Source organism: Ictidomys tridecemlineatus, chromosome 10 (genome assembly GCF_052094955.1).
Source record: "Ictidomys tridecemlineatus isolate mIctTri1 chromosome 10, mIctTri1.hap1, whole genome shotgun sequence".
Lineage (NCBI taxonomy): Eukaryota > Metazoa > Chordata > Mammalia > Rodentia > Sciuridae > Ictidomys > Ictidomys tridecemlineatus.
In genome coordinates, this window is record NC_135486.1 from 110,023,651 (window position 1) to 110,044,642 (window position 20,992).

At 49.4% G+C, this 20,992-nt stretch overlaps 1 protein-coding gene across 4 annotated transcripts; it reads right to left on the bottom strand.

The window, feature by feature from the left end:
- Positions 1-1,219: 1,219 nt before the first annotated feature.
- Positions 1,220-20,515, bottom strand: Tmem130 (transmembrane protein 130). Of its 4 annotated transcripts, none has more exons than XM_040276883.2 (8): positions 20,413-20,515; positions 14,193-14,498; positions 12,146-12,305; positions 7,083-7,249; positions 6,434-6,518; positions 4,870-5,072; positions 2,935-3,047; positions 1,220-2,597 (listed from the first exon to the last, which is right to left on the bottom strand). In XM_040276883.2, exons 1-8 carry the CDS (start codon positions 20,462-20,464, stop codon positions 2,409-2,411), a joined length of 1,275 nt encoding a protein of 424 aa, XP_040132817.2. In that variant the 5' UTR covers positions 20,465-20,515; the 3' UTR covers positions 1,220-2,408. The 4 variants fall into 4 exon arrangements, with proteins under 4 accessions (XP_040132817.2, XP_021575371.1, XP_005339784.1 ...); XM_021719696.3 differs by lacking the exon at positions 20,413-20,515 and adding an exon at positions 19,707-19,985; XM_005339727.5 differs by lacking the exon at positions 20,413-20,515 and adding an exon at positions 19,707-19,984 and having other exon boundaries at positions 1,220-2,561.
- Positions 20,516-20,992: the final 477 nt, after the last annotated feature.

Genomic DNA, 20,992 nt, shown 5'->3' on the forward strand with positions numbered 1-20,992 from the left:
ACCTCCTTTTCAATAGGAACAGCCCCACCTTAAGTCCCTGAGAGGAGTTTGCTTTCTCTTATTCTGGGTTCTTGGAAACAGGTGCAGGGTATGGAGGAGCTACCGACTGTCCTAGCAGGGAGTTGTTCTGAAATGACAGCTGGCTCTTGTCTATCATAAATACTTTAAAATAAGTCAAGGATCCCTGCTTGGGGCTCAGGGGAAGGGTGGTGTGGCAGCACCTCCCTTAAATACCAATGATGCTGCCTGGCCTGGTGGGCACTCCAATAATCCCAACAGCTGGGGAGGCTGAGGCAGGAGGATCATGAGTTCAAAGCCAGCCTCAGCAACTTAGTGAGGCCCTAAGCAACTCGGCGAGACCCTGTCTCTAAATAAAATATAAAAAAGGATGGGGATGTGGCTCAGTGGTCAGGCACCTCTGGGTTCAATCCCTGGTACAAAATAAAATAAAATAAAATAAAAAATTTTTTTAAAATGATGCTGAAGGTGGGAAAGTTCCAGGTGACTCTGCTCATTCATGGTGGTACACAAGTGGGACAAAGGACAGTCCTCCATCCTCAGGGGCCACTCCCACCCGTGTCAAATGCTTTGGAGCTTGGGGCACACCTGTTGGCTGGTGGGAGAGGAGGCAGTTGAAGGAAAGTTGCAAACCTCTTACAGAAGGAACAAAGCAAAGGAAGCATCTAGACTCAGATCTCTGCAGCCGTACGTATGTTCCTTGGACCAGCAGCATCAGCAGCACCCAAGGACTTTTTGTTAATGCAGAACCCCAGGTCCCACTCCAAAGCTCTTCCATGCAACTGTCATTGAACAAGAGCTCCCGCAATTAACTATGAATTATCCCAACGGACAGCATCACAGAGACCAGAGGTTCTGACACTTGCCCATGCTCTGCAGTCCCTGGGGCTTATGAAAACATGAGGCAACTCGCCTCCCCAGGTCCCGATTCAGGTGTGCGGTGGTGCCCAGAGATCTGCGTTTCCAGCCACTTCCTAGGGGTGGCCTAAATTCCCTCTCAGGCTCTAGCATCCACCTGGGATCTCAGACTGGACTGAGTCACCAAAGGACATTGACCCCTCTCCAGGGATCCTAATGAGCTCCAGTCATTGCCCATCGCCACAGAACACAATGGGATGTCCCAATGGATCTGAGTACCACCTTGGCCATTTGCAAGGCCCCAACATCCATGCATGAAAAAGAGATTCTGCCACACCCGGTGTACTTGGCGATATTCAGAGCACTTAAGCTTTATTTGGGGATGATGGCAGTGTTTCATGGGAATGAGCTGCATGACATTGTGAATGCTATTTTCAGCACAAAAGTCTGAGAGCAAATGGTCACAGCAACAGAGCCCTGTCCCCACGGTCCTGCCCTTCTCTCCCCAACAGGTGCAGGCTGCCCCTGGCACACCTGGACGGTTGCACCTGGGTCTGATCATCATCTCCCTGGGCACCTGCTCTGTCTCCCCCAGGTCACTAGGCTAGAGGGGAGGAGAGGGGGGCTGTAACCCTCCCATTTCTTCCTTCTCAAGGTCACCTTGGGAGCAGATGGATAGGCAAAGTGCACCCTCTCCAGACACACACTGGGAACCCAAGTCCCCACCGGCTCCATCTCTCCTTTTGCTGCAAGGTTTTCCCTCAATGGACATTGAACTTATGGGTCTCAATAAATAAAAGAAGGTGAATTTATAAAGCACTCAGGAAGTGTTCTTCCTTCTCCTACTCCATCCCCAGCAAGAAAGTCAGGGTAACATGGCTCATAATGGGATCAGGGAGCTTCAGAGACAGCACAAATGGAGAGGCCAGACCCAGGAGCTACAAGGGCTGAGTGGGTTGTGGGTTCCAGTTCTAGTTCAGGTGCCTCCCAGCAATGGAACAAATAAACAGAGAGCAAATTATCTGTGATGCCCATGTGACACATATCTTTCTCTCTCTGTGTGTGTATTCCTCTCCACGATTGTACCCAGCTGTGATCTTTCACTGTGTATCCTAAGCCACCTGAGACCTCCTTCCTAGCCCTCTTGCATCCGCCGGGCTGCCCTGGGGAGGGAAGCATGAATTCCTAAAAGAAGGTAGATGTACCAACATGAGAGGAATGGGTGAGTGGTAATCAGATCCACCTGGGAGAGTCAAAAGGGAACATGCCAAGTGTCAAGAATCCTGCTTGGCAGAGGGTTGGTGGGGAGACTAGAGCTATGGCAGTAGCTGGACTGTACAGATGGGAGAGTGGCTGGGGGTGGGGTGACTGAGAGGGGCTTGCAGCAATAGCTGGACAATACAGATGGGATGGCTGGCCTGGGCAAACTGCCCCCCACACATGAACTCCTCCTGCTCTGTGACTCACACCACCCTCTTTGAGGTTCCCAGTTGGCAATCGGTTAACACTGAGTCAGGATAGGCAGGGGACGCTCACACAGTGTAAGTTTTGACAGACTTGTAGAGGGGCGGGAGCAGACCGTTGTTCTCTCGGACAATTTCCAGGTACTCAGATGGAGTCTCCAGCAAGAAGGGCCCACAGCACATCTGGCAGCAGCACCTGACCCCAGAGGGCGGCTCCGGGTTCTTGTCAGACATGGGGGAAAAGTCAAAATCAGCCACCTATAGTGAACAAAACCCCACGGGTCAATCACCACCCACTGGGAGTCCCTAGGTGGCCTTAAAAGCTCAGCAGCCTAGCAGCAATATGCACAGACATGCTCGTCTGGCACTACATACACTATGCAAAGGGTGGGCATAGAAGGAGGTAAGTCAGGTGGGACACCAACTCACCAATTTTGCCCAATCTATAGATACCTCTTTGGCACATCATCCCAAACCCCAGGGATTTCTAATATCAGAACCCCCTCCAGGCATCCTGCTGGCTCCCCAGGCCCACTCCAGAGATCCTTCCCAGGCAGGGGCCAATGGTTCAGCTTATAGTCTACTGAGCACCCACCTCCACCATGTCCTTCTGCTGAGTGGCATTCCGCAGGGTCATGTACATGATGAAGGCCAGCATCACAGTGATAAGTGTGGCACATGGGAATGCAAAGACAGCCGGCTGGATGCCTGGGAGTGAGACAGCACAAGTTATGGGGCTGGGTAGCTGCTGCTGAAATGGTGGTTCTCTCATAATGCGGAGAGGAGCTGACCTCCAACAGTGATCTTATGTACACATATCCCAACTACACAACCTCAACGAGCAAATCTAAGACATGATAAAAAACAAATTGAGATGCATGGAGGTTTTAAAATATGCCCACAAGTTATTCAGGTCACTTCTGAGAGGGTAACATAGATTCCCCACCCTTGAGTGTTGGGCTGGACTCAGGGACCGGCTCCTAGTGTACAGCCAAGGACAGAATGCAGCACATGACTCCCAAGTCTGAGCCATAAGAGACATCACCACTTCTTCCTTGATCTCCTGGGTGACTTGCTTGGGGGAAGGGGCACCATGTTGTGGGAACCTCTAAGCAGCATTGTGACCTCTGCTGCAACCTGTCTCATTCTGGAAGTCCTGGGTTTACCCACTAAGTCTATTGCTGGGAAGCAGATGGCAGAGTAGAAAGAACCCAGTGTCTGCAGAGGTGGTCCTGGGTTTGATTCCTGGCTCTACCCAGGATACCTGACACTAATGCTCATTGATGAGGCTGCCACAGTGAGGATATGAAGATGTAAGGAGCGAGGATGTGCCCGGCACACAGTAGGTCATCAGGAAGTGCGGGTTCCCTCTCACTCTTCCCCCACCCTCTGCCATGAGGCTCTGTTTTCTAGGAAAATATGGCATGATTTCCTGTACCACCATCGTCTCCACAGAACTTAGGGGTTCTGGACACCAACCACCCAGAGGGGAGGCAGCAGGGCCCAAGGCACCCAGTGAGGCCCACAGGTCAGCCAGGGCCTGGAGTAGAGCACTACATCTTCTCAGGGATTCAGGGGGTGCTGGGGAGGCTGGAGCAGGCAGAGACAGTATTGAATAGACTTACAAGGCCAGCCTTGGGGACAGGCATAGCTGGAAGAGTTTGGAATGAGCTCAGAAGCCCCGAGACAAACGCCTACTCCCAAGAAGAGTACTGGAGCAAAAATCTGTGTTCAGATTCACGCTGAGCTCCAGCTCTGGTTTCCCCTTTTGTAGTACTGACAATGGAACCAGGTGGGGCATCTGAAAACCACCCCTCAGGGTCCTAGAATCCTACTGTCCCCTCTGTGTAAGGATGCACTTTCCTGAGGTCTCAGAGTTCTCAACCACACTTGGCACTTTCTGGGTCACTCATACTCCCTGGAAGACACCACAGCCCTGAGAACCGGGCAAAGTCACTGTTGGGGATACTGATTTTAGTGGTGGCAATAGCACCAGGGCAGGGGGTGGGGGAGAAGGAGGGAACATTGGGATGGTGGGGGTCCACTTAGTACAGGAGTGTTCATGTCGGGGACACGTGTGGTTGGTAACCTGTGGGAGGGGTGTTGACAATGGTGATGATGAGAGTTCATATTTGGGGGTCCTGGAGGCCCTGTAGAAATGGTCTTGGTCCAGTGGTTGGTGGTGAAACACCATCCAGACTGGTGTTCATAGAAGTGAGTGGGCCAGATATGCCTGAGGCAACCTGGTGGGAATACTGATGGGGTTGTTCCTATGATGATGACGGTGCTGGAAGAATTGTTAGGCGTGTGTGTAATGGTGGCAGTTGGCTTGGTTTGTTTAGTGGTGCAGGTGTTGACAGTGGTACTGGTAGATGGATGGGTGCTGGTACTGAGATTGGTAGAGTTGGTTGCTTAGGGTAGAGTGGTGATGCTGGTAATGGCCATGTTGGTCAACAAGGGTGTGGCTGGGTGGTTGATGACCTTGGCAAGGTCAGCCTGTAGCTGCAGCAGGAGACGAGATGTCACTTACTGGAAGGCCACACCTGGATCCTGTGGTACTGATGTGTCTTGCTGATGACATTCTCAGCCCGGATGCTGAAGCAGTAGTCCCCCGGATCGCGGAAGGTGTGGGTCAGGTTGTAAGCTGTGCTGGCCACAGACACGGGGTGGCACTCTCCTTCCTCCAGGGGCAGGCACTCGGGCTTGAGCCGCCAGCACATGGTCAGAGGTGGGCTGCAAGGGAAGGGGACAGGTTTTGAGATAAGGATCAGCAAGGAAGGAGCACAGACCAAGTCCAAGAAAAGCCAGGTGGGCATGAACTTCAATGTCCTTTCCAGGACAGGACGCCAAGCCATCCTGGTCCCAACATCCCATATTCCACACGGGGTGGGGAGGGGCACGATAATGCAGAAGCAATGGACCCCCAGGGGGATTCAGGCTAGTGGGGCTGAGACCTGCACCAAATGCTAAGTGAGGCAGAACCGGGCATGCTCCAGAAGCCCAGTGGCCTGGGAAGCTTGTTTCCAAAGCACAGGGGGAGCACCACGTTCTGAACTAGGAGGTCAGGGGAGGCTTCCTGGAGGAGGTGGTGTTTAAGCAGGATCTAAGGCATAGCTGGCCTTTGAATAGGATGTGACCAGTCTGCTTTATCTGCATAGCACCGTCTCGGACACTAGAGAACGCAAGCCTATTGGAGAAATGTCAAAAGAACATTCCCGGCTCGCACACTCACAGCCCCTCAAAGGTCAGGGTTGCCCAGTGACTCGGGAGGCTGAGGCAGGAGGATCGCAAATTTAAGGCCAGCCTCAGAAACTGAGCAAGGCCCTGTCTCAATTTTTTTTTAAATGGGGGAGTGGCTAGAGATGTAGCTGAGTGGTAAAAGCACCCTTGGCTTTGATCCCCAGTACCAAAAAAAAAAAAAAAAAAAAAAATAAGGCTGCCAAATGCCAACCTCAATGGCTTCCTACTCTATACTTTGCTCATTCTGCCTGGCCTGGCATACCTCTGATATGTTCCCGTGTGGGCACACGAATGCTCGGAGGGCTGAGTCCTGATCACTGCCCTCTGCCACTCTCTCTCACTCAGTGGCCCTAGGGAGGGCACCTTTGTGGAGAACACACACCCAGCACCTCTGTGTCTCCTCACTTTCTAAAGCCTCAACCTTGTTCTGCTCTGGCCAAGAGCCCTGCTGGGGGCTTGCTCTTGACACATTGCTGGGATGATCTGCTTCCGCTTCCGGTCCCCCCTTGTCTGCTGCTGCACACAGAACCCTGCGAAGTAAAGGCTCTCTTATACACTCTCCCAACAGCTTCCAGAACAGAGCCTGGTACAAAGCAGACTCCTCCCACATCTACTGGCTGGTGCAAGATCCCTGAGGCCAGAGGGTGCAGCGGGCTTTCTGGGAGTCTGTTGCTCATCCCTGGAACTCCAAGAAAGGAGTTCTGTGCCCATGGCTGTCCCCAGAGCACAGCCAAGGGGCAGAGTGGAACCATCCTTCCATAAGCCCTCAGATTTGGGGCCTTCAGGGGATGGAGCCTCTGTCAGAGTGCAAAAGGGTCACAGGGCACTGGCAATGTACTCTAGGGTTCACTCACCTCCCCAGGAAGTTCAAGGTCACTGTCATCTTTTGGAAGGTCTGAATTATGGTGGGCCCCAAAACCTGGATGCCTCGAAGGGTTTCTGTAAGGAAAGAGGACCCCGTTGGACTCAAAGGCTGAGGACTGCTGTCAGGGGCTCCCAGACCCACCCTCTCCTCTCCTCTGTGTCCCAAGGGAGGGTCACAGGTCTGTCCAGGACACCTCCCCTGTCAGCAATAGGTGCTGAGGCCAGCTCAGAGAGAGGAATTCAGAGAAGCAGGTGCAGGCCAGCTCTCCTGCTCACTGCCACCGAACTGTCACTTGTGCTACGGGAAAAGCACCACCCAAAACCAAGAAATCCACTGGAAGTCGATGTGATCAGGCAACAGGGAGCAGAGGGGATCTTCCAGCTCTCAGCAGACGTCTGATCACAATCAGGCTCCGGGGGCAGGAAGACCTGGGCTCAAATGCCAGCCCTGCCACTGAGCAGCCTCAGGACCCCAAATGCAGCCTTGGGTGCCCTCGCCTGAGCGGGGGATACCAGTGGAGACTGCTCAGGGGGTGTGGGGCATGAGGGGGCGCGATGTGCATCCAAGCTCAGGCCGATGACAGCAAGGGTCACTGTGATCAGGAAGGCAGAGGAGTCCAGGGCTCCTCGGGGATCTACCCTGCAGCTTCAGGGAGGCAGAGAAGTCACCGGTCTTCTGCACAATGCCATTGGTGGCGTCTGGCTTTGCCTGCTCCCACTCGGCCACCACCTTGAGCTTCACAGTGAAGGTTCCAATAATCGAATAGTTATAATAGACCACGGAGTCTTCGGTCACCATCTGGGTCCTGGAAGGACAGGGAGGAGAGAGGAAGAAGATGGAGGGTCTTTTCCCCTTCCTATAACTCAGAGGAGATTTGTGGGCTTGTCAGAGTAGGGGGCAGCCGATGGTGACATGTGGCTACTGATGAGGACCCCGGTCATCCCAGCAGCAGCCCCTTACTCCTCCACCCCTAGCCAGCCAGGGCGTGAGGTCCGCTGGCCCATTTCACAGATATAGAAACTGAGGCCAGGGAGGACAGGAGCAGTCCCACCTCACCTCCATTCCTCTGTGTAGGGCTCTGATGTGAATGAAAGGCCGTGTGTCCTCCAAGAAGTAAACGGGGGACAGACACTTGGCCTCATGCTGCACGGGGACAGCTGTCGGGACCTCAGCACTTCCAACCGCCAACCACGTGAAACCTTCACCAATGAAACCCCAACTAGAAGCCCCGACCCCCAATGTCCGACTGCAGATCCCTTTTCCTGCCAAGGGCCAGGAAATCCACAGTCCGAGTTTCACCACTCGGTACCGTGTCCGTGTTGACTCCTGTTCCAGTTTACTGAGATCACACAGAACATCCACCCCTGTTCCTTCTAACACTTCTTTGATATCTAAAGAGACGATCCCATAATCTCTCCCCTTTGACATATTAAAATGATGAACTAAAATAATACAGTTCCTCTTTTAGTATTCTAAGTAACTCTTGACTTTGATGCTTTTCAAACTAGGTTGTACAAAAGATAACATAACCTTGGGCCATAGTTACTTTTTTTTTTTTGTATCAGGGATTGAACTCAGGGGCGCTTGATCACTGAGCCACATCCCCAGCCCTAGTTTGTATTTTATTTAGACACAGGGTCTCCCTGAGTTGCTTAGAGCCTTGCCGTTACTGAGGCTAGCTTTCAACTTGCAATCTGCCTACCTCAGCCTCCCAGGCCACTGGGATTACAGGCGTGCGCCACGGGGCCTGGCATGGATTTTTTAATACAGTTATTTATTTATTTTAGTTGTAGATGGACACAATATCTTCATTTTATTTATTCATTTTTATGTGGTGCTGAGGATTGAACCCAGTGCTTCACACACACTAGGCAAGCACTCTACCACTGAGCTACAACTGCAGCCCCCATAGTTATGTTTTTTTTTTAACATTTATTTTTTTAGGTGTAGATGGACACAACACAATGCCTTTATTTTCATGTGGTGTTGAGGATTGAACCCGGGTCCCACCTGTGCTAGGCGAGCGCTCTACCACTGAGCCACAATCCCAGCCCCCATAGTTATGTTTTGATTAAAGGAAATACAGATAGAGCCGGGCACAGTGGTGCACACCTGTAACCCTAGCAGTATGGGAGGCTGAAGCAGTAGGATTGCAAGTTCAAGATCAGCCTCAGAAACAGCAAGACCCGGGGCCAGGGCTGTGGCTCAGTGGTAGAGCGCTTGCCTAGCTTGTGTGAGGCACTGGGTTCGATCCTCAGCACCCCCAAAAAATAAACAAATAAAATAAAGGTATTCTGTCCATCTACAACTATTAAAAAACTTTTAGAAAGAAAGAAACTTAGTAAGATCCTAAGCAACTTAGCAAGGTCCTGTCTCAAAAAATAAAAAGGTCTGGGGATGTGGCTCAGTGGTTAAGCACCCCCCTGGGTTCAATCACCAGTACCAAAAGAAAAAAGAAATACAGATACATTATGGGGTAGAGTATATACTGGGCATCTGTTTTCACATGAAATATACAGCTTGTAAGGACAGGTGGCTCCTGGGCTGGACCTCTGTAAGGGTCTGAAGACTGCTCTCTCTTTCCTCTGAAGATAAAAGGATTTGGTGACAATTTCAGACATGTGTGACTCTTGTTGACTCTGGTGTATTATTAATTTAATGAAGTGATGTAAGATTTTTAAAAAATGGCATGTAGTTTCCTAGTTTGAGCTGTGTTAGTTTTGTAGACTAAATCAAGAGAGTCTTTATCTTGGTTTCTGCTCTGGAGGAATTTATATCATAACAGGATATTTAATGGATCTTTGAAAGCCTAAAATACCTTGCTAATAAAGTCACCTGATTTGTTGGTTCTTAGAGATAACTCTTCAAGTCATTCTAGTAATTTACATTTTCCTAGGATATCATTCCATTCACTATCATTTTAAAATAGATTAACATGGAGTTTTGAATTAAACAAAGTAATACCTTACACTTTAAAAAATTAGTATTACTATACCTGTAGTGATCGCTACTTTCAAATCCTTGATAGGATTTTAAATTCGTGTGTAAATGCACACTTTCTCCTTTTAAGAAATTAATAATAGCTGGAGATCTCCATACTTTATTTCCTCTGCCCCATCTTTTGCAAAAAAAAAATGAATTTATCAAATCTGGTTTTCTATTTCTAATTTATCTTTTTGTATTTTGATAGATGTCAGTTCTTTCACTTTTTGTATATGTTTTTTCCCTTCTAAGTCCTTGAGTTGAATTTTTTTAATCTTCATTTTTCCTTAAAAATAATCACGAAAACACTAAGACTATGCATTTGCCTCTGTTTATAACCTTGGAACAGATATTCTCTTAGGTTTGTATGCACAATGTTCCCCTCCTCACTATTTTCTAATATTATCTCATCACAGTTTCTTTCAACCTAAAAGGTTTTTGTTGTTGTTGTTGTCGTTGTTGATAGTGATGATGCTAAGTTCAAAACAGAGCCCTCCCTGAACATGCTAAGCACTTGCCTTACTACTGAGCTAAACTTCCAATCCCCAAGAATCATGTTTTAAAATGTCCAATTGGTGGGGTATCTTTGTTTGCCTGAGGGTCCTTCTGGATAGTCTAACGATACTGAGTGGTGAAACTTGGACTGTGGATTTCCTGGCCCTTGGCAGGAAAAGGGATCTGCAGTTGGACGTTGGGGGTCGGGGCTTCTAGTTAGAGTTTCTTTGGTGAAGGCTTCATGTGGTTGGCAGATAGAAGTGCTCAGGTCCCACCAGCTGTCTCCGTGCAGCACGAGGCCAAGTGTCTGTCCCCCATTTCCTTCTTGGAGGACACACGGCCTTTCATTCACATCAGAGCCCTACCCAGAGGAATGGAGATGAGTTGGGACCTCTCCTGCCCTCCCTGGCCTCAGTTTCTGTATCTGTGAAATGGGCCAGCTGACCTCAAGCCCTGGCTGGTGTCCTTATCAGTAGGCACATTTAGGGTGGAGGCTTTGGGTCACATGGTATCACTTGACTTGGAGCTTGAGGTCAATCACATGGGTAGTCAGTCATTCCTATGCAACAGAACCCTGTTATGGAATAAACTGTGTCTCCTCTAAATTCATATGCTACAGCTCTAGCCCCCAGTGTGACCATATCTAGAGATAGAGCCTTTAAAGAGGCAATTATGGTTAAATGGAATCACAGGGTCTGTGATCCTTCATATTAGATTTCATCATGAGCTATTAGACTCATAGGTATGGCTTAATAGGGTCTCAAAAAATAAAAAGGTCTGGGGATGTGGCTCAGTAGTTAGCGCCCCTGGGTTAATCCATGGTTAATCCCATATTAAACCATACCTATGAGTCTAATAGCTCATGATGAAATCTAATATTAAACCATTATTCTGAGTCCAGTAGGTCATGTGAAACCTTCTGGGCAATTATCCAATCTTAGCATGGTCTTGGGAACCCTCCATCATCAAACCTGCAATTGGTGTCAGAGGTTGTATTAGTCAGTGTTCCATTACTGTATCAAATAATATCAGAGATGATCAGCTTATAAAGAGAAAAGATTCCTCTTGGCTCACAAGCATGACTGGTTGGCCCCACTGCTTTGGGCCCATGTCAGCCCAGTATATCATGGAGGGAGCACACAGCAGAAAAGGCCCATTTGATTCATGATGGGGTGAAAAGAGAAGAAGGGACAGGATCCCAAGGTCTCCTTCAAGGGCATGCCCCTGATTACCTAAGACCTCCCACTAGGCTCCACCTTTTAAAGGTTCCACCACCTCCCAACAGCACATGCTGGGCACCTTTGAGGGACATATCAGACTCAAACTCTAGCAAAAGAGATGATGTTCCTGCGGAGGACAGAGCTCCCTCCAGCTGAGCAAGTCAGTCTCAGAAGTGAGGGCAGCCTTGCGGATGATGGTTCCTTCTAATTTTAGAGTTCACTAACCTCCAAGCTGGTCTACAACTTTTTGTGCATTAGGTTTGTGAGCAAAAAAAAAAATCTTTGTGAACTTCTGGTCTGTACTGTGATTGGAATACGAAGCTTATACATTTTCTTTTAGGGGATGTTTGGCATTTTAGGTTTAGAATGTGATTTTATTTTACATATTTGTAAATACTCATACATTATTTTGTTTTTAGGTCCAAAGTTCTGCATAGAAACACAACAATTTTTTTTTCAAACAGTGTTATGAAAATCCTCTGTTGCTATCTCAGTCGTCTCTGAAATATCAAAGTCAGAGTGTGAAATATTAAAATCTATGATATGTGTATGTGCGTGTTCCCTTTATTCTCCTCTTTCTGGGTAATTTCCCTAACAGGACCTTCTTTCTTATATATTTTGATGCTGCAATACTCCCAGAATAAATTTTCATGGAAGACACTACAGATCTGAGTCTTTGCAAAATATATAAAGAAGGCCCGGTTTAGGCTTGGAGCCCATCAGAGTCAAATGGAGAAAAATCCTACCTACCTTGACCTTCCTTAAGGGATGTGCTGGGCACAGATGGCCCCCCTCTATTGGGCTGCAACATGTCAAAGGCAGGACCAGCAACCACTTCATGAACATCCCTGGGACCCCAGGCCCGACAGAGAGCAGGTGCTCAAGAAAGGTTTGGTGGATGAGTAAAGAGCATTCTGCACAGGAGGGATAGCAGGGAAGGCACTAAGGGACCCCGACTACCACCCACGCCTTTGGGACATTAAAGAGGCTACATCAAGACTTACCCATCTCCGAAGTCCCAGCTGTAGAGAAAGGAGGCTGTCTTGAAGAAGTTGCTTGGGTCATGAAGGAGGAAGGAGACTTTAAGAACTGTCTTGGTGAGGTAGGAGCTGGGCCAGGGCAGGGAGGTGTTCTGGGCAACCACGATGTTCCCCACGAGGAACTCTGGGAGAAACAGAGGAAAGGTGAGTCCATGGAGGGACTGGGAAAGAGGAGACTGGGAGCTGCTCATGGTTAGCAAGCAAAGCAGCCTCTCCCTACCTGGACCTTCTGGCTTTCAGAGCTGGGCAGGAAGAGGGGACCTCACAGATCCCTGAACACACAGGCATCCACGTCGTCCCCCTGATGTATGGATACTCACAATATATGCTACATACATAGCTTGCACTCCTGTCTCCCTTTCACCAGGAACCTGAACTTCCTGGCACAAAAGATGCCCGGGAAGTTCAGGCTTTGAAAGAAACTTTGGGGAAATATAGTCAGCTGTCTGTATCCAGGGGTTCTGCATCCACAGGTTTAACCAACTCTGGTAGAAAAATACTGGGGGAAAAAAATGCATCATTATTGATGGACTGCCTTTTTCTTTCCTTTGCATTATTCTTCAAACAACACAGACTCACACTTCATAGCATTTCCGTTGTTCTGGGTATTATAAGTCATCTAGAGATGACTTAAAGTATACAGGAGAATGTGTGTGGTTTGTGTGCAGATACCAACCACATATATAAGGGGCTTGAGCACCCATAGATTTTGGTATCCATGGGCATTCTGGAACAAATTCCCCCAAAGATACTGGAGGGCAAATGCATTTCAAAATGTTAGATGAAATTAGAAAAATGCATAATTCTACAGATTGCATCTCCATACCCAAGGTGCTGGGCCTGTAACCCCAGCAGTTTGGGAGGCTGAGGCAGGAGAATCAAGTGCTCAAAGCCAGAGTCACCAACAACAAGGAGCTAAGCAACTCAGTAGTACCTTGTCTCTAAATAAAATACAAAATAGGGCTGAGGATGTGGCTTAGTGGTCCTGATTTCAATCCTCGGTACCCCCCCCCAAAAAAAATAAAAAATAAATACAAAATAGGGCTGGGGATGTGACTCAGGGGTCGAGTGCCCCTGACTTCAATCCCTGGTACCTTCCAAAATAATAATAATAAAAATAAAAAGAATATGAATAAGAAAAAATACAACTTATTGGATTGGTGCTTTGTTTTTTTCTATGTAATTTAACGAGAATGCAGATTTACCCATGACACTGCAAACTTACTGTAAGGGTGATTATTTCAATACATTTAACCAGTCCCCTAATGGTTGCCCACTTAACTCCTTTTTTTTTTTTTTTTTTAGAGAGAGAGAGAGAGAGAGAGAGAGAGAGAGAGAGAGAGAGAATTTTTTAAAAATATTTATTTAGTTTTTTTAGTTTTTTTCGGCAGACACAACATCTTTGTTTGTATGTGGTGCTGAGGATGGAACCCGGGCCACATGCATGCCAGGTGAGCACGCTACCGCTTGAGCCACATCCCCAGCCCCCCCACTTAACTCCTTTATATCTTCTTATAAACACTACTGCAATGAACATCTGAGTGCATAAAACATTGCCAAATGGAGGCTTATTTGTTGAATATAAATTTATTATTAGATTATAAGCTGCAAAAGAGCAAAAGGCCCAGAACCTCTTGGACAGAGAGAAAAGAGAGAGAGAGAGAGAGAGAGAGAGAGAGAGAGAGAGAGAGAGAGAGAGAGAGAGGTGTAGTGAGAAGAATCAATAACAAATCACTAAATGTAAGACAAGAAGAGCTTATAACCATTAATATATATTGATTAGCTGTTCTCCAAAGGATTGTTTTAATAATTCCGCAGGAGTAATATGTTCTGTGAGTGCCTATTTCAGCATAGCTCTGCCTGCAGAGGGTATTAGTATTTCCTGACCCTTTTTAACTCAACGGACAATAGAGAAGGAATCCACAGGTATAATGGTGTACTAGTGAGGTTGCATGTATTTCTCTGCACCAAACACCTGAAGGCAAATTCATATTCCAGGAAAGATCCTCACCTGTGATGGGCAGGACAACAAAGTTCCTGGCCACTGGCTGGCACATCCAGCAGTCGGCAGCAGTAACCCAGACAGAGACGGGGAAATCCCCAGGCACGTTGCCCACCACGCGGATGGTCGAGCTGAGATCGCTCTCTGTCTTGCCAGTGAGCACAAGTGGGGTGTGGATCCAGTGGAAGCGGTAGAGATGGGCATCAGTGGGCAGTGCCAGGCTGCCATTGTCCTTGGCCACAAGGCTGGCTGAGATGGTCACCTCTGCTCCTGTAGTGGCAGGCCCGTCGGTGGTCAGATTGAGTTCATACATGCCTAGGAGCCAAGAAACAGATTATGGAAGTAGGCAAAGGAGCCCCTCAGCTACCTTTGGGAGGGCATCCATGCTCGCAAAGTGGAACCCTGCTATTTGCAGGGGACATATTCCAGATCTGCCAGTGGATGTCAGAAACTGAAGACAGAACCAAACCCCACAAATGCTTTTATCCCCCCTATTCATACATACTTATGATAAACCAATGTATAAATTACACACAACAAGAGATTAGCAATAGTAACTAACCAGTAGAATTAACCAGGGACAGTGGTGCACACCTGTAATCCCAGCCACTTGGGAGGCCGAGTTAGGATCACAAATTTGAGGCCAGCCTGGTCAACCTCACAAGACCCTGTCTCATGGCCAGGCATGGTGGCACATACCTGTAAACCCTGAGGCTCAGGAGGCTGAGGCAGGAGGATGGTGAGTTCAAAGCCAGCCTCAGCAATTGAGTAAGGCCCTAAGCAACTCAGTGAGATCCTGCCACTACATAAAATATAAAAAAGGGCTGGGGATGTGCTTCAGTAGTTAAGCGCCTGTGGATTTAATCCCCAGTACCAAAAAACAAAACAAAACCCTGGGTTCAATACCCAGTACCACATACATGCACAGAACTTTTTTATATATATATTAGTTGTAGATGCACATGACACCTTTATTTAATTTATTTATTTTTATGTGGTGCTGGGGATCGAACCCAGGGCTTCACACATGCGAGGCAAGTGCTCCACCACTGAGCCACCACCCCATTCCACACACACAGAATTTTAACAACATACTAAAAGTTATATGAATGTGGCCTCTCTGCTCTCAAAATATACTGTCCTTATCTTTCTTGTGATAATGTGAGATGATGCAATGCCTATTTGAACGTCACCATGACGTAGGATCAGGCTACTGTTGATCTGACGCTGCATCAGAAGGAGGGTTATTGAAAAAGACCATGCAGGAGGACATCAGAGAACTAAAACCTTGGAAAGCAGAACCAGGGATAAGGGGGACGACTGCATTTTATTTTTCAGGTGGGAAACCTGAGGCTTAGGTGGCTTAAATGACTTGCCTGATCCAGCAAATTCATTGTCAAACTGGAATTCAAAGCCAGGTCCACCTGACTCCAAATCCCAGGCTTTTTACAGCATCTCCAAGTTCATTTTCCTTTTGTGCCAGTCAAGGGCTTACAGAGCATGTGGATGGCTCAGCCCAACCAGGGCAGACTTATACCTACAAAGTGACTGCCACTGCTTGTCACAGGAGGGGCCAGCAGAGCTGCCCCTGTAGAATAACTGCTGCCAAGAAATGCCTGCATTTCGCCAGGCGCAGTGGTGCACACCAGCAATCCCAGTGGCTGGGGAGGCTGAGGCAGGAGGATCACAACTTCAAAGCCAGCCTCAGCAAAAGCAAATGCTAAGCAACTCAGTGAGACCCTGTCTCTAAATAAAATACAAAACAGGGCTGGGGGTGTGGCTCAGTGGTCGAGTGCCTCTGAGTTCAATCCCTGATACCCTCCCCCCCCCCCCCCGCTCAAAAAAAAAATGCCTACATTTCCATTCTTTGGACTACACTTTAAGGTTGAACAAAATTCAAATTTGGAAAACAAAGTTGAGTGAAATTCATGGGCATTGTCCCAAGTCATTTTTCTTCATGTATTTTAGACAGTGGCAAGATATTTTATATAAACAGGTAAGATATTCAAAGTAAGCTTTGCCTCCATCATAAAAATAATGCATAGGCATCAAGAATAATAGACATGTCCCGTTATCCTGCTTCCCAAAGACAATAGCCGTTGTCACACTGTTGTCCTCACGTATCTTTCTGGAAGTTTTTCCAGTCATAATCACTCTGCATGCAATTTTGAATTCTTTTATTTTCACAGGACAGTATATCCAAAGCATGTCTGTGGTGGCAGTAATCTCAATTTTAATATTTGCATGACAATCCCTCCAGTAGGTTTTATCTTACTTCACACCACTTCACTCTGCCAATAGTGCTACTGGACATTTGGATGGAGTTTAAATTATTCAAATTTGATTGCTTAAATTTAGTTAAAACTAAGAGTTCAGTTTTTCAGTCACACCAGCCACATTCCAAGCGCTTACCCGTCATCTGTGGTTACCGGCCACTCTCAGCTCAGGTACAACAGAATATTTCTATTCTTGGCCAGACTTCTCCTGGCCAGCCCTGGCCTCGTCCCTGTAGCTTCTCTCCCCTCACTCTCCTGGGGGAGGAGGGGCCAGCTATCCCTAGAACGGATCCCAGGTCTTTGCCATTCAAGCTCCTCCCATCTGGCACATTCCTGGCCTCTCCATCCCTACTCCATCCCATTGCTTAAAGCTGGCATGCAGCCCTGTCTGGATTCCTTCTCCACCCTGGTCCCTGGTCCCTAGCGTCCAGGACCACCCCAGTAACAGTTTCCTGCACAATCTGACCACATGCTCACAGGGTAGCCTCAGCATGGCTCCAGATTCACATCTTGGAACATCTGTACTGTGGCACTTTAATTTTTGCAAACATCCTCCCCCCCGCCCCACACACACAGATGGACACGATATGTTCCAGGAAGCCTTTGTGTACCCTCGGGCCCCAGTGCTCTCTGGACAGCCCGAGCTTATCGCTGTCACACACCATAATGAATGAAGGTTCCTTGTTCTCCCCCAGTGTACTTTGAACTCCTTGAGAGCAGGGGTCATCCCCATCTCCTCTGTGCTAGGCAAATTACCGACTGAGTGACGCCTGGAGAGTAGGTACGGCACAGGGACCAGACCACCTGGCACTGCCCCCAAGGACTGTTCATCCAAGTGCTACCAATTGAGCCCCTTCTCTGTGTGCTACCTCCGCAGGTGCTGGGAGGACCCAGAAATGCAGGACATGTGCCTGGCCTGGGGGAGCTCACCCCTGTTGGTCTCTCAGCAAAACTGGGAGGTGAGTTTGTCTTCAACTGTGCCCCAGTCACTCCCACAGCAACATTACCTGCCTCCACTGGGGACTTTGGCTCCAACCTCTCCTCTCACCCAAGCCCACATTCCCTTTTCCGAGTCTCTTTCCTTGAGGGCCATTTCTTGAATGACAAAGGCACTGGAGTCAAGATGCCAAGGTCACGTCCAAGGAAATACTGGCACTGAAAAGGGGACCAGTATTGTCTTAACCCCAAAGAGAGAATTCCAAGCATGGTGGTGGAAACTTCCCCAAGAAAATACAGTGTGAATATTACGTGGAGGACCAGAGATCTTCAGGAGCTACTGCTGCTGCCCAGGACCACCCAGCAAATCTGCACCCCAGGGCTGGGTTCTAGTCTCCCTCCCTCTGGCTGGAGGCAACCAGGCCCAATGGTGCAGAGGGCGCTCAGATGGGAGGCCACCTCCTTCCTTCTCCCTCTGGCTCCTGCCACCCCCCATCTTTTGCCTGAGAAGCACAGTCTAGGGAGAGGCTGACAGGTGGCAGGGACATTTTGCTGCATGCTAATGGCCATCCTGCGTCTGCAGTGAGATGGGCGCCTGTCAGCACACTACGCAGATCCAGGAGGGCAGCCGGCTGGGACTGGGAGGAGGGAGGGGGACAGGGAGGGGCTGTGGCCACTGCAAACATGGCTGCAAACACTGGCTTAACTCACAGCAGCCCCAACCTGCTCTGCCAGGGCTTTTGGAGGTGTCTGTTGAAGGCTGAGCCAAGTACAGTTGAAGGAAACCAAGCCCAGGGGCTTGCTGCTTGACCCATCCAAATCCATCTTTTCTGGTTTGAGTACAGAACTGCCAGGAGAGGGCTTGGGAGCGACACTAGTTCCCAGGTGATCCATGGTTAAAGTGACCAAAGCAAAAATGAAAGGGGCAACTGCCCCCAAAGCTGAGCCCTGGAAGAAATGCTCACCCACCAGCTATCCAGGGCCTCCACTTGGGGAGTGTACATTTTCTCACAATACAGCATGTGGGACCCTAGAACATTCCAGAAAATGGCTATATCTGCCCTTTCACAGATCACACATAGACAAGCCAAAATACCTCCCTAAGTCTAATAACCTGTCATGATTACCAGTCCAATACATGGACTTCTGATGCATCCATCAAGCTGATCTCTAATGGGTGGAGGAGAAGGTACGTTCCCCAGCTCCAGCCTCAGCTACTGTTAATTTTGACTCTATCAAGGATGCAATCGGCCAGCCTAGGAACCACATGTATTTCCAAATAATTTATTTTCTTTTTGTATCAAAATTCATTTTATTTTTTTTTAAAAGTGTCCAATTTCTAGACACATGTAGCCCGAGTGGATAAGAGACCCGAGTGGATAAGAGACTCGATTTCTGTATGAATTTCCAAGGGGAAGCAAGTGATCCTGTCCAAGCACAATTTCCCCACATTCTCCTAATTCATGCCTAAGACATAGGTTCTTCTTACCTTTTGGCTTCTACAAATGTGCATTAGATTCCTTCCTCTCCCTATCACTCTTTTATGGGTGAGGGCTACTGAAAAATCTTGGTATTCCATTTGTGTGGCCCCCTACCCCCATAGCTGCCCACGTTCCACCTGTCTCTCAGTTCTCCAATCTGGGTCCTTTTATTGATTTCACAATGTGTTGGAAGGTTGGTGCTGGCCTCTGGATGGTGGGCCCCGAAGGAACCTGTCAGCTGGGGGTCCATTTTAGAAATCACTCCCGGTTAGGAAATGGCAGATTGGCCTCCTGGGCTCTAAAATCTCATCCCTTTACCCACAAAGACAACCCAAGCAAGGCGAAAACCTCCCTAGATCAAGGTGGCATCTTAAGGCAAAGACGAAGCCCTGTAGGCAATCTGTCGGTGCCCCCTGGGGTGCTGTGGCGCAAAGACCGCCCAGGCCCACCCGGGCCCACCCCGGCCCACCCGGGCCCACTCTGGCCTCCCGGCGTCGTCCTCCGCTCCCCTTCGCTCAGTGGCGCCCGGGGATGGATGGAAGCGCCGGCCACAGCGAGCGCTTCTCAGGGCAGGCCGACCTGAGGGTGGAAGCAAGAATTGAGGGGCACGGGGAGTCCTGTCAAGTGCCCGGGAGACTTCTGGGGAGAGGGGACAAGGGAGAGAGGGGAGAGACTCCCAGACGGCAGCGGTGGCCTCGAGGGAGGAGGGAGGAGCGCGGAGGGCTCACGGCACCACCTCCGCAGCAAGGCTTGGGCAGCCGGCCCGCGAGGGACCGCCCCGAGTCCCGGGCGACCTGCGGCTGCGGGGACAGTCTGGGCCAGCTCCTTACCTGCCGCCACCCTCGCTGGGGCTAAAGGCAGGAGGCAAGCGAGCCAGAGGATGCGACCGAAGCGAGACCAGACCGCGGGGGCCATGGCGAGGCCTGGCGCTGCCGGAGCGCGGAGGGGACCAGAAGGGAGCCGGGCTAGAGCTCGGTAGCCGCTCCTCTGGGCGCGCGTCACGGGCTGTGCTGAGAGGTGCAGGCGCCGCGCTCGCTCGTCCTCGCCTCGGGACGCTGTGTCGCTGCGCGCCGCCGCCCAGTCCGCCGCGCGACCCCGGCCCCCCGTCAGCCTGTCCTCGGTGCCGCGCCCCCTCCCCGCGTCCTTCCCCACGGCGGCGCCCCGGCCTCCCCGCGTCCTCGCCCCTCCCCAACTCCGGTCCCCGTCGGCTCGCCGCAACCCTCCCTCCCTGTCCTCTCCCCGCATCCTCTCCTCCCGAGTCCTCGCCCCCGCACTCTGACTCAGCGTCCCCAGATGCGCGCACCGCGCAGCAAAGCCGCGCGCAGGCCCCGCGGTCCTCCCCAAGAGCCTACCTACCGCACTCTCGCCTTTGGAGAGATCGTCTTTCATTCAGAAAACGTCGCCTGCTACTTGTCAGCGCTGGGCACTGGAACCTCCTGGAACTCCTCCTGAGAGAGGGGCCAGAGCGCACAGACCCTGCATCCGGTCTAGTACCCCCTCTTTGCTCCTATTGTAAAGCGGGGCTCATGCTCCTACCTGGGTCTCCCATCACTTCGTTGTCATTGAAAGCCTTGTGAGGGTCAGACATGCACCATAAAAGGTGATCACGATCTATGCTCTTGAAGCCTAAGTAGATGCTTCCCTCTACCATCACAGGGCAGAACAAATCTCCTGGGAGCCGCCTGGGGCCTGACAGGCCCGTGATCTCACACCAAGCCTAGAAATCAGGAGACTTTGGGTTCTCCTGGGGTTGGATGGTCTTGGAAAAGTCACTTTCCTCTCTGTGCCTCAGTCTCCTTTTTCTTTAAATTAGGGTTAGTCAGAGTGTTGACCCCATGAGAGTGTTGTAAGGTGAAACACAGAACAGTGCTTAGGAACACAGTAAGCATCCAATTAGTATTGGCTGTCATCCTCAGAATTGCTTAAGGGCTTGGGAGAGTTTCACTTATTCATCAGGAATTTGAAGGGATTGAGAAGGATACAAAGGTAAGGCTAGAGTTTCAGATATTTAAAACTAACATGATACAAAGGTCTGGTTGTGACTTTTAAAGTATACTAAACAGAATAAGATTTATTGTTATATATATATATATATATATATATATATATGTAACTT